At 41.9% G+C, this 13,071-nt stretch overlaps 1 protein-coding gene across 1 annotated transcript in view; it reads right to left on the minus strand.

The window, feature by feature from the left end:
- The window catches only part of DCDC1 (doublecortin domain containing 1), a 777,962-nt gene that overhangs the window by 63,273 nt on the left and 701,618 nt on the right, over window positions 1–13,071 (minus strand). The window contains exons 26-28 of the mRNA XM_060262385.1: window positions 11,118–11,288; window positions 8,581–8,766; window positions 6,628–6,831 (exon numbers count right to left, since the gene is read on the minus strand). Coding sequence (XP_060118368.1) covers window positions 6,628–6,831; window positions 8,581–8,766; window positions 11,118–11,288 — 561 coding nt within the window. The remainder of the gene's footprint in view (window positions 1–6,627; window positions 6,832–8,580; window positions 8,767–11,117; window positions 11,289–13,071) is intronic.

The raw sequence follows: 13,071 nt of genomic DNA on the forward strand, positions 1-13,071 counted from the left end.
TCAAACAGGAACCTTTGTCTGAGGTCAAGAAAAAGAACCTAAATTTCATCCAGATACATATTTTCATGACTTTTTTTTTTAGCAGGAACACATAGGAATGCAGTTCCAGCTGACTTGGCATGAGGGGTGTGGTCGAATATGCAAATGAGTTCCTGCTGGGCTTTTTCTACAAAAAAAGCCCTCCACATTTCATAACACAGCAAAAAATGACTAAAGAAAATTAAATGCTCCATGTTTACATCTACATATTTCAAGGGATTGTGTCAAATTTTCTGTGTCTAGTAGGGAATGTGTCAGAGGACCTGCCAAAGGCATCTTGGCACCTGACAAAAATTGAAATGACACTCCCTTCACCTTCAATGATAATTTTTTTAAAAAAACACCCCCATCTCCACTCTATGACAATTTATCATTCTTTATTGGCAATGAAAATCTGCTTGCTTCACTTTTCCTCCCCTTAATATATCAGCTGTTGATTTCAGTTGCAGTACCCAGTTTGATGTTGTGTAGAAACCAGACCTGTCCTGGATGGCCTAGGCCAGCCTAATCTCATTAGATCTCAGAAGGTAAACAGGTTCAGTCCTGGTTAGTATTTGAAAGGGAGATGACCAAAGAAGTCCATGGTGGGTATGAAAAGGAAGGCAATGGCAAAACCACCTCTGAATGTCTTTTGCCTTGAAAACCATACAAGGCCATTGTAAATCAGCTGTGACTTGACAGCACTTTCCACCACCAGAAACCAAACAGGCTAGCTTGATCTTGTCAGATCCTGGAAGCTAAGCAGAGTCATCCCTGGTTAGTATTTGGATGGGTGACCACCAAAGATGTCCAGAGTTGCTACAGAGAAGTGAGTAAACCAATGGCAAAACACCTCTGAATATCTCTTGCCTTGAAAACACTACAGAAGGGCCCCCCAAACTTTTTGAGAATGAGGGCTCCTTTGGAATTTTGATACAGGATGCCGGGAACAACCATAACATGGCCACCATAGGAGGTTGACTCAACCACAAAATGTCAGGGAATTAGGTCATGCTTAACTCTAATAGCAACTTTTCAACAGGCAGTTGTTCTGTTTAACAGGATGCATTTTAAAATGAGCACATTGTTTAAAAACATTTTCAGGCATACACACAGTTTATCTTTGAATCCTATACTAAAGTCCTTGAGCTGTGGGAACAGCTGCTGCTCTCTCTCTCTCTCTCGGCTTGACTTCGCGAACGAAGATTTAAGAAGGGTGCAGTAGTCCATGTCTGCTGCAGGCTCGCTGGTGGCTGACAAGACCAATGCGGGACAGGCAGATCCGGCCACAGTGGCTGCAGGGAAAAGTCTGATTTGGGGTTGGTGCTGTAGCAGTGCGATTCTTCCTCAATCTCCTTTTGTCCTCAAGACCAGCTATGCGTGCATTCTCAAAGGAAGAGACAGCCTGGTGGATGGTGTGCCTCCATGCTTTGCGATCTGAAGCTAGGTCAGACCACTGGTGATGGTTGATGCGACAGGTGCCAAGGGATTTCTTCAAGGAGTCCTTGTACCTCTTCTTTGGTGCCCCTCTAAACGGTTACTAGCACTAGAAGGTTTTGATCTGCATGCCGGATGGTATGCAAATTTATGGTACATTGAAAAGCCTCAAAAATATTTTAAAAATCATCTAATACGAAAGTCTCTTTACGAGGTCTGGGTAAAAATTAAGAGATTAATATACGATAAAACACCTAGGTGGCTCTCCCCAGTAGAGGCCTCGGTTAAGCCGCAATTATGTGATTCTAAAAAGGTGATCAGATACTCTGTGCTATTAGACGAAAATGGAAAGCTGAGAAAGAAGGAAGATTTAGAAGCCATCGGGATTAATATTGACTGGTGGGCTATGACACAAATTGTTTCAAAATACAACAAAGATAAAATATTAGGTTTTACTAAGAATAATTTTGATTTTGATAGAATACTAGTCACCGGACACGAAAAAGTAATTAAGAAGGTTTATAATTACATGATGCAAATTAAATTGGAGGGTGAAGCGGTTAAAGAATCTATGGTAAAATGGGCAAAAAACCTGGGGAAAAATATTACTCTAGAACAGTGTTGATCACAAAGGCCGTTTTCGCACTCACGTTTTACTGGCGCCACGACCCTCCTGACGCCGGCGAATCTGCATGGATTTCGCACCAGAAGCGCCGGCGCACCCAGAAGCGCCGGCTACTTCCGTCGCTAAGCCAGCGCAAACGCAAATCGCAAAGATGCAGGAAAACGTTTGCGCTGGCTTAGCGACGGAAGTAGCCGGCGCTTCTGGGTGCGCCGGCGCTTCTGGTGCGAAATCCATGCAGATTCGCCGGCGTCAGGAGGGTCGTGGCGCCAGTAAAACGTGAGTGCGAAAACACCCAAAGTCACTCCAGTGGATGTTGAGGATGGTGCGAAGGCAGCGCTGATGAAAGCGCTCAAGGAGTCGCAGGTGATGACGGTATAAAACCCACGATTCGGAGCCGTAGATGAGGGTTGTCATCACAACCACTTTGTAAACATTGATCTTTGTGCCTTTTTTCAGATGCTTGTTGCTTCACACTCTTTTGTGCAGTCGGCCAAATGTACGGTTTGCCTTTGCCAGCCTGTTGTCAATCTCCTTGTCGATCTTGGCATCTGAGGAGATGATGCACCCCAGGTAGCTGAACTGCTGGACTGTCTTCAGAACTGATTCACCCACAGTGATGCAGGGAGGGTGTAATGTTTAAAGCAATGTTTAAAGATCTGCATACCCAATCAGATCTCCAATGGCCAACTGGAAGCCCTGCTGGGCAAAAGCCCCACCTGGCTCCACCCACTTTCTAAAAACAAATGACAGCTGACAGAAAAGATGTTGGCGGGTGCTGTGGCATCCACAGGCACCATGTTAGGGAACCCTGCCCTACAGAGTTACCATAAGCCAGCTGCAACTTGATGGCACTTTCTATCACCACAGAAACCAAATAATACTTTCCTTTTCCCTCAGGCAACTTGGTGGTCCTATATCTCCTTCACCAGCATGTCACCAATGGACCATCCGTCCACTTTCAAGTGCCACACATTGATATGGTAATGTGTGGCCGAGGTCAGACATACATAAACTGATGAGATGGGCATGGATGAAAGCCAGATGCATGTTGGATTTTATGCGGTTGTTCAAACATCAGCATCTGGCAATGGTTGTTGGCTCGTTCATGTCCCAAACTGCCACGACTGAGTCGCAGACTTTTTTGATAGTACATTGTCACTATCAGGTCTTCTGATTGTCCTTTGGAAATCTGATTGGCTGTGTGCAGATTTTTTAAAAAAAAAATTGCTATGATAGCAGCTGCCACTACAGCACAAGGGCTAAGCACTGAAGCTAAGCCGCATGTATGCAAGAAAATATTTTCAAACATAGTATTCATTCTAAAGGTATCCCATCAAACAGATCTACTGCCAGGAACAGTAACTATAGAAGTGTTGGTGATCCATACTGTACAGAACTTTCCTTCCATTCCACTTAAGGGTAAAAGAAATACTGGCATCCCAAAATGCAGGAGCCAGTTGCTGGAGAACCAAATGCAGTTCCTCCCCCAATCCACACTGTCATAATAAACCCTGCAGCCAACAGCAGGTGAATGAGACGGATTATTGCTGAAGATCCTGAGCGGAGTCTAGCCCTAGTTCCACAGCTCACAGAACTCTGCATCCAGCATATAATCAACTTTGAAAAAAAATCCCATTTTAAACAGCCTCATTCCTGAGCATCAAAAGAAGGTGCTGGAGAAGCTTTCCACAAGTCTGCCCCTCACAGTGACAGCCAACTTGGTTAGTGATGAAGGTTACTGGAAACGGTGCTGCATTGAGAGATGGACTGTCTGTGATGTGTCCCGTTATGGAGGTAGCTGGAAGCGCATGTCCTTTGAACAACACCTGGAGAACATCCTGAAATTTTATATTCCTGACACTACTAGCCCCAACCAAGTCCTAGATATCATCCCACTCTGCAAAGAGTATGTAAGGAAGCTGGAGATTGACCAGTTCCTGCCACCAGTGAAACTAGATCAGAAGAAGGAAGAAGAAGAAGATGTCTCTGATACTGAAAGTGATGCTGGAATGGATGAACCTTCCATGGATCATTTTGATCTAAGTATGCATGTCCCAGCACTCTGTAACCTAGAGGAGCTGCATTTGTCTTATGGTGTTAAAGACTGTGGCATGAATTTTGAGTGGAATTTATTTGAGTTCACCTTTCGGGATTGCTGGTCATCGGTCATGGCTCTCAAGAAGTGTCCAACCCTAAAGGTAATTTATCAGATCAAATTTTGTAATGTTTAGGGACCTTAAGCATAGCAGAATGATAATTTCTGAAGATTAGAGACCAGTTTAATTATACTTCCACTACAGTAGTAATTCTAAATTATTAGGAAATATTTAGGATTTCTTTGGTGTCACACAGTAGTGGGCAAATAAAAATCAGTTGGGAGCAAGTGAAATCCTTGAGTAGACTGGCAATTAGCTTTAAGAGTAAATTACCGAAAAAAAATTCTTTAAATAAGAAGAAGAAGAAGAAGACTTGCAGATTTTTACCCCGCCCTTCTCTCTGAATCAGAGACTCAGAGTGGCTTACAATCTCCTGTATCTTCTCCCCCCACAACAGTCACCCTGTGAGGTGGGTGGGGCTGAGAGGGCTCTCACAGTAGCTGCCCTTTCAAGGACAACCTCTGCCAGAGCTATGGCTGACCCAAGGCCATTCCAGCAGGTGCAAGTGGAGGAGTGGGGAATCAAACCCGGTTCTCCCAGATAAGAGTCCGCACACTTAACCACTACACCAAACTGGCTCTCTAAGGTGGCTAGTACCTGTCCCAAAACTAGGTCCTATCCCTCTGGTTCTATTTTACCAGTTCTACATTTTCAAGGCAAAACTATTAACATTGCTGAGAACTTCTATTTGATTTGAACATGATTGCTAATGAACTTACCTTGATTGAATTACATGCAAATTCCCTTAATGTCTTTGACTAGAATTCATCTTGAGCACCATGCCCATACAGGGCCAGGTAGTGCCTTGGTAATAAGTGACAAGTTGTAGCTAGAGGCCAGAGTTGCATAGTCTGCAAACTAAATCTTTTCATTTTCTGAAGAAGAGGCACATCTTTCCTTGGGTCATATTTGTCAACCATGGAATCACTCGATAGTACATTAAATCTGGACCAAGAATGCTTCCGACAACTCCCACGCGTACTTTCTATGTTTGAAAGATCTATTGTAGCTGACTCGTCGCAAGTGCACATCTGCTTTCCTGTGAGAGCCCACTCCAAATGATATCATTGCGCAGCAATTGTTGACTCAGCCTTCCAATCTTCCGAGGTCGGTAAAATATGTACCTAGCTTGCTGGAGGGAAGTGTAATGACCGGGGAAGGCAATGGCAAACCACCCCGTAAAAGAGTCAAAAACGACTGGTGCTTGCACAGGGGACCTTTCCTAAATGGGGGGGGGGGGGGGGAAGGCAGATCGCCCACCTTTGCTGTCTCCCTGCCACGAAGGGAGATGGCAAAGGCAGTTCCCGGGCTTCCCACCCCCCCTCCCATTTAAACACCCTGTCGGGGTGTTCATTTTTTGTGACAGTCTTCCCACCCCCACTTTAAACACCCAGGTGGGGTGTTTAAATGTGAGGAAAGGCAGATTGGCCAGCTTTGCCTTCTCCCCGCCAGGCAGAGAGACGGTAAAGAGAGCTCCTGTGCTCCCCACCCCTAGTGGGTGTTTAAATGGAGGGGGAGGAAGATGACCCACCTTTGTAGTCTCCCCACCAGGTGGACAGACGGCAAAGAAAGTTCCTGTGCTCCCTTCCATTTAAACACCCTGTCAGGGTGTTCATTTTTTGTGACAGTCTACATTGTTTGTTGCCCATTCCGGCCTGTTCTGGCCCATTCTGGCTTTTACCCTGTCCCGTTTAAATGGGGGGGGGGAGGAAGATGACCCACCTTTGCTGTCTCTCCACGGTGGAGTGTTTAAATGGGGGGGAGGAAGATCACCCAACTTTGCTGTCTCCCTGCCAGGCAGAGAGACAGCAAAGAGAACTCCTGGGCTTCCCCTCCCTGGCCAGGTGTTTAAATTGGGGGGGGGGGGCAGATCGCCCACCTTTGCTGGCACCTTTAAAAAAAAAAGCCAAGCATGATATTCCACGGTATTGTGCTTGCGCGAGTGCGGAATGTCATCTCAAAAAATGAGGTCCGGTTGAGACCTCTGATCAACCAACGATGGGACCAATGCTGCTTAGAACTAAAGGATGGAGGGATGTCTGATCAGGAAATTCGTTGTAAAAAAGCTGCGGGGTATAATAGCAACGGGTTAGGGATGGATTTAATGGTGAGTGTGACCACGGCCTGTCTCTTCTTTCTTCAAATTGCTTACATCAGAATGACAAGCTACTTGTCCTCACTTATGCCCGATACAAAACAAATCCACGGCACACTATTACACAGGCTTTGGGTCTGACCTGAAACACAGATTATTTGCAACAAGGTCAGAATTTCATATGATGGGGGGAATACAGATTTGAGATTCTGGTTGTTTTTATCTCTGTCATTGATACCTGCTGATTGTCCTTGTCAACTGCATTATGATTATCTCTTAGGATGATAGTTACTCACCATAGGGAATGTACTAGCAATGATTAGCTGCCCATTTCGGTAACCAGTTCCATTTCTGTATGCAATTATTTTCACTGCTTTCTGGTTCACAGCTAGAGACATCTTTTCTGAGAGAGTTTGTGATGAGGTTTCTGTTCTCAAAGATTCCAGAAGTTCTTCTAAATAATGCAAGGTGGCTTCAGCTTCAAATGTGGACAAATTAGTCTTGAAGATAACAAAATAGATTAATCACAGTTTTGCTTTAAAATTATATTAAATGCATTTTTCAAAAGCAGATTGTGGTTTCAAAGGTTACTTTTTACAAGATACTTCACATGTGCTACTATGAACTGGACAATTACAAATGGGAAGATTGATGATCTACTAAAGAGGGCATGATTGAATGTTTATAGGCGTATTTAGCAAAATATATGCAATTAGAATGAATATTTTTACTAGCCTGGCAGACAATAAATGGCCAATTGGAAGCCCTGCTGGGAAATTGTCTCGGAGTCAAAAGAGTCCCTTGACCCCATTCTGTCATTTATACTTTGGTGAATATCCCCCCCAAAAATCCTGTGTAATTATTTTCCCATTTAAGGGTGGATTGCTAAAAAGAGATTATTTCAATTCACTAGTCAATTACTATTAACTATCAAGTTATTTTTAAAGTATTCAAATTATTTAGAACCATAAAGACTCTTCTCATCATCAAAAGGTTTTGTCCTTATGTTAACTACAAGAACTGATTAGTTATTATAAAACAATGACATTAACCTCTTTCTTTAAAAAACTAATATTTATGGGAGCAAGCTTGAGCAAGTCATCAGAAATAAATCACATTTTATTCAATAGGGCCTGCTCCCTGGAAAGTATTCTTAGATATCTTTTAACAATGTTAAGAAGTGTTTTCAAAACTATGTGAAACTTGTAAAACAGTTCTTTAATTTGGCTTTTATGTTGGAATACTAAAGTCAGCCTACAGTTTCAAAAGAAATTAAAACAGCAGTTAAGCTAATCAAAACTAACTGTTTTGAAAAGTCTGTTGGAATATGCCTCCAAGTACTGCAAAGAGGCAATAGGAAAAGTTTTCTGATGCAGCTCAGCTTGCTTTGACTGCAGCACAGCTAGCGGGAACAGATGTACCCCAGTCTTTCCTTCGCTTAAAAATGAAAATGCAATGAAATAATAAAAAAAAAGGTTCCTGCCACCTTTAGAGCAGCATTCTTGACTTAATAGAATATGTAATAGTATCCTCAAGCAGCAGGTAGTCAATGGTCAATATCTGACCAGTTAATTGACAGGCACACCAACTGAACTCCAACCTCTGCTGTTCTCATTTGTTTTTTTACAATAAAACTTTAAAACCTGCACATGTAATATCTGTGATGCTGGCTATCAGTATTTGTGTTCATAACAGCTACTGTCATCCATATTCCATTTTACTGGATTTTAAAATTACTATAAGATTTTTGAGGAAATAATTTTTACTTGATATATTAGAGCTGGGAAACTAGTTCTTCTAAGGATAATAGTTATTCAAAGGGGACTGAAGAAACTGATGGAGGATGGATTTAGGAATAGCCATCATAATGAAATGGAACCTCAAGTCTGCCAGGGGAACAAACAGCAGGCAAGACTTCATGCACTGCTTGTAGACTTCTCAGAAACATCAGTTTTTGCTGCTCTCAGAAACAGGATGTTGGAGTACTACTCACAGTGTGATCCAGCAGAGCTCTTAGGTTCTTAAAAATATATCCTTATGTTCAGGATATCGCGACATACTGAAGGCCAAATGAATAAATTATAACACCTCTTGTTAACTGACAGGAAGAGCATTACTCCATCCAGTAAAATTGTAAATTTAATTCTGATCTCCAGGTTTGAGTACAGATTTCCAATATTTCAAAGCACTTCAAAGGAGAAGGTCATCAAATGAGTCATTATGGTAAGACAGGATTTTATAAAGCTTACCTTCTTAACATTAAGACACTTAAAGGACTGCATAGAAAAACTATCTGCTTCCTCAGAACCAGATGCACAGAAGAACACAGTACCAGGGGACAGCTTTCTCAATTCTTTCTTTCCACTATTGGCCCTTGCACAAGCCAAGCATATCATTACTTTTTTCTTCTTATCTGGTGAAAGAAAATAGTAGCCCTGTGAAGAACAATGGTTGAAAATCTTTAAAATGAAGAGGAGGCTTGGAATTCTCGACTTCTAGATTATTTTTATCTGTATTCAAATTTCTCAGCCATTGCTTGATTTAAAAACTTCCCAATTGAAGGAACAAGTTATTCCAATAACATATTTCTCCAAAATTCTGTAAATACCAATTTTAAAATAAAGATAATACATTGGTGTTATTTAATATACTTCCCATAATTTTTAAGTAGTTTAATACTACTCTTGATTTTCTCAATAGTATACATTTGAAGAGCATGAAGTGCACTTTAGATATTACTGCAACCAGATGGGACTCAGTTTCCTGTGGCTTTCCTACAACTATGATGGGATCAAGTCCTTATTAAAGATGGGCACAAACAGCATTACAAACCGAATTTTGTGACAAACCAGGTCAGTTGAATGGATTGTGTACAGTGATTCAGGGCAATGAAGTTGTTCATGAATGGCCCACAAGTTGTGATTTCGGCAATCAAAGTGGCCTGGTTCTTGGTTTGTTTGGTTAGGGTTTGTGGGCCAAACATGCTGGCACTCAAAATAGTGATAGGTCTCTCCAGTGAGCTCAGAAGGCATTTAAATGCCTTCCTATTTCACTTGTGAGAGCTGTGGTGGCTTTCACAGGGGGACAGGGTTTGATTCAGGGGAAGGAAGCTGTCAACAAGAAAAAGGGGTATTGTGAATTTTATGGTGGTTATAGGGGTCATTCTGGCTGGCTGACCCTTGGAGGTGGTAGAGGAAGGCCACGAAGTGCAAGCAGTGAAAGAATGGGGTCTCCTGTACCTCACAAAGGTGATTTTGTGGGGGGAGAAGATGAAAAGGGGGGCTTGATTGCAGAGGTAGTGAAGCAAAGTTGGAAAGTGGACCCCTGGATATTGGACAGGATGCCCAGACGCATCTTTTGGTTACTCAATCTGGACCCCAACACCCCAGGAAGGTGGGGTTTGATGCAGGGGAAGGAAGCTGTCGAACAGGAAAAGGAGGTATAGTAGATTTGATAGTGGTTGTGGGGGTTGTGCTAGTGGACTAACCCTTGGAGGTGTTAAGAGGAAGGCCAGGAGGCATGAGCAGTGAAAGAATTGGGGTTCTAGCACCCCAGGAAGGTGTTTTTACAGGGGGAAGAAGGCAAAAGGGGAGCTTGCTCACAGTGGCAGTGAAGGAGAGGTTGGGGAGTGGCTCCTGGATATTGGAGAAGGGTGCCCAGAAGCAACTTTTGTATATTCAGTCATGAACCTAATGGACCCCAAACTGGTTTGGCAAACTAAAACGTTTGTGGCAGCTCATGAACCATGGTTCATGGTTTCTCACGAACCACAAACCATCATTTTCCTGGTTCATGCCCATCCCTACTCCTTATCATGAAATTGTCACCTGGATGAGTTCAGAGACAGTAAAAAGGTTGTAAAGATGTACACAATTGATCCCACATTGTTTCAGGCTTCAAACAATGCCAAGAGATGACTCTGAAAAGCAGCTCTAATGTCATAGTTGTAGTATCTAAAGTAAACAGCACAGGAACCCAGCCCCAGCACTGTATAGTGAGAGACCTAGCTCAGGATTCCCACTCTGAGGAGAATGACATTCAGGTCACTGTTGTCTAGTTTGGCATCAAGATATATCACTCCCAAGAAACCATTGCTCTCATCACTATAGGCCTCATGATTCCCAGTACCCTTGGTCTAAAGAAGACAATACTTCTACCTGTATTAGCAGAAAGATAAGGAAATCAAGGTGGTGGGATGTGGCAGCATGATGAGAGATATTCAAGCTCATTTTGGCTTGAGAATATATTGGATCAAGTTGCTTGGTCCATGGCAGATATCCAGAGTGCCTGGAGTACCTATTTTTGCATGTTTTAAGATTTAACTTTGGTTTCTGTCTTAGTAGTGGACACCTTTAGGACCTCCAGATCACTTGGCGTGAGAGCCCACCCTGATCTTCTCATGGACCTGGGTCCTGCTAGAGCATGCCAAGCATTGATGTTTATTAACATTAGTATCTTCCAAATGTCCCTCCGAAACTGTAACCATACTGGGGCACTACTCTGAACAGATTCCATTCATTATAATGGCTTGTGTTTCAAATGGCTTGAAGAATAATCAAAACAAAGTACATTTAAGAGTGTGTTTGTGTTTCAAGTACTTTGGGGCAGTTCACTTTTCACCTGTCCTTCCTGTCAACTATGCTTCCCAGTTCTACATTTTATAGAAGGAAGTAGAATGTTCAATATTTCTATTTCAGCTGTATAAGAGATTTATAGTTACATCAGTGTAGCCATCACTTCCCTAATTTTGGTTTTTATTTTGATTATACAGAACAAAATTACTTACAGGTTGATCTATTTTCTCTGTGCTAGTCACACAGAATGTACAAATAGAAGCAAAATTTGCTGCTGTGATTTCTTGGTCCAATATTGTGCTATAAAAGGCATTAAAAACCTTTGTTGTTTCCATGTAATTCCACTTTTGATTGGCAGCACCATTCATACATCCTTTATATTTCTGCCAAAATACAAAAATTCACCAACCTATTTTAAGATTTCCAGTAGCTGCCTTTTTGTTCAACTAGTCATTAATATTTTGAAAATGATTATTTTAAATATTCAGGTTTACCTGGCAAGAAGCTAGTTCTATTTTTTCTTTCATTCTTTTTGTTCATTATTGAACATACAATTGTTGCATATACAATTGCCTTTGGAATACTTTTCATAAGCACTGCCAAGCCATTGCCACAGACTCCTATTTTGTTTTTTACAATGTTAGTGGGTCTGGCTTATTTCCCCCATTTTTTTCTCTAGCATCATTCCTGGACAATACACAAGGTCTAATGAAAAGTAATAAAAGGACAATGAAGATCATTTAGATAACCAGTAATGAGAGTAAATAAAAAGTGAGTGAAATTCAAGATTTGTTAGACCTTCAAGAATGGTTGAGACCACAGCCTCAAGAGGCTTAACATTGGCATTTGCAGAGAGCAGGTACACTAAGTGAAAAATCATGCTTACTGTAGTCAAGGGAATCATGAACACAGGTGCAACCATAAGCTTGGAATTTTCAGACAGTAGAAGTGGCAGTGGCAAGTGATGTACAACTTTGGATCTACAGCATAACGATATGTTAAGACTACCAATAAATGTTGAATGGGTCCTCCAACCTGATTTTGAATCAGACTGTCATACATCAGTTGCAAATTTCCTGTTGGTAACTCAATTCCCAACCATAATGGTTCTCAGTTTGGTCAGGGTCATGAAATGTGGAGAGGAAAGCTGCAGCTATTTTTCCCTATTGGGGGACAGCAAATGTAGCCTATCTCTCCACACTCCACTGTTTCAGTATGAATCAGGACTCAGAGTGCTTGGAAAATGAATTCCCAGTAGGGAGCTGACATGTGACTGACTGCTTCCTAGGCACAAGATGTCAAAAACAGTAAGATACAACTTGGCTCATAGAAGCCCATAGTTTCCATAGGCATAGCTAAAGAAAATTCTTAAGATTGGAATGTAAGGTGAAAAGTTTTGAAGATGACACTTCTTTCTCTGGATATGATCATCCAATATATATTAGTTGAATTATTTAAGGGCACTACAGAAACTGCTATAGTAGCCCTTGCTTACATTATGTCTGTTGTACAAATCTATGTTATCATGAGCTGGTTCATAAAGTTTAATTTAATTAAAACCTGTTTCTCTGTTTGCAGTGAGTCAGGCAATGGATCCTTGACAGCAAAGGAAGAAGTGGAATTCAGCAACATTTTTAACTGGAGCCTGTTCTCTCCCATCTTTAACTGGAGCCTGTTCTCTCCCAGTTATGTTTCTGTTTACAAAATGTATATCCTGCCTTTCTTCCCTCACAAGGGCCACCAAGGTGGCTAACAAATTAAAATATACATAATAAAATCACATTTGAAACCCAATCAAAAAGAACAACACATCATTACAATAATTTAAATTAGAACTAAAACACCTACAAAAACATAAAAACAACAAGTATAATATTGGGCATAAAGGAGGGATCACTGAGGGAGCACCAGATGAAACAAAAGAGTCTTCACCAAGTGTCAGAAGAAGTCAACAAGTAGGGCATGGATGGATCTCCCTGGTGAGAGGGTGCCAGAGTTTTTATGCCATGGCAGAGAAGGCCCTCTTCTAGGTTGCCAGTCACCCAATCTCAGAAAACAGATGTACCCAAAGCAGTCCTGTAGCTAAGAGTCACAGGGGGAGAGGGCCACAGGGGGGCCATAGGAGGGGGGCCATGGAGTGAGAGCAAGAAGCTGGAGAGGCTGGGG

Source organism: Heteronotia binoei, chromosome 21, assembly GCF_032191835.1.
Source record: "Heteronotia binoei isolate CCM8104 ecotype False Entrance Well chromosome 21, APGP_CSIRO_Hbin_v1, whole genome shotgun sequence".
NCBI lineage: Eukaryota > Metazoa > Chordata > Lepidosauria > Squamata > Gekkonidae > Heteronotia > Heteronotia binoei.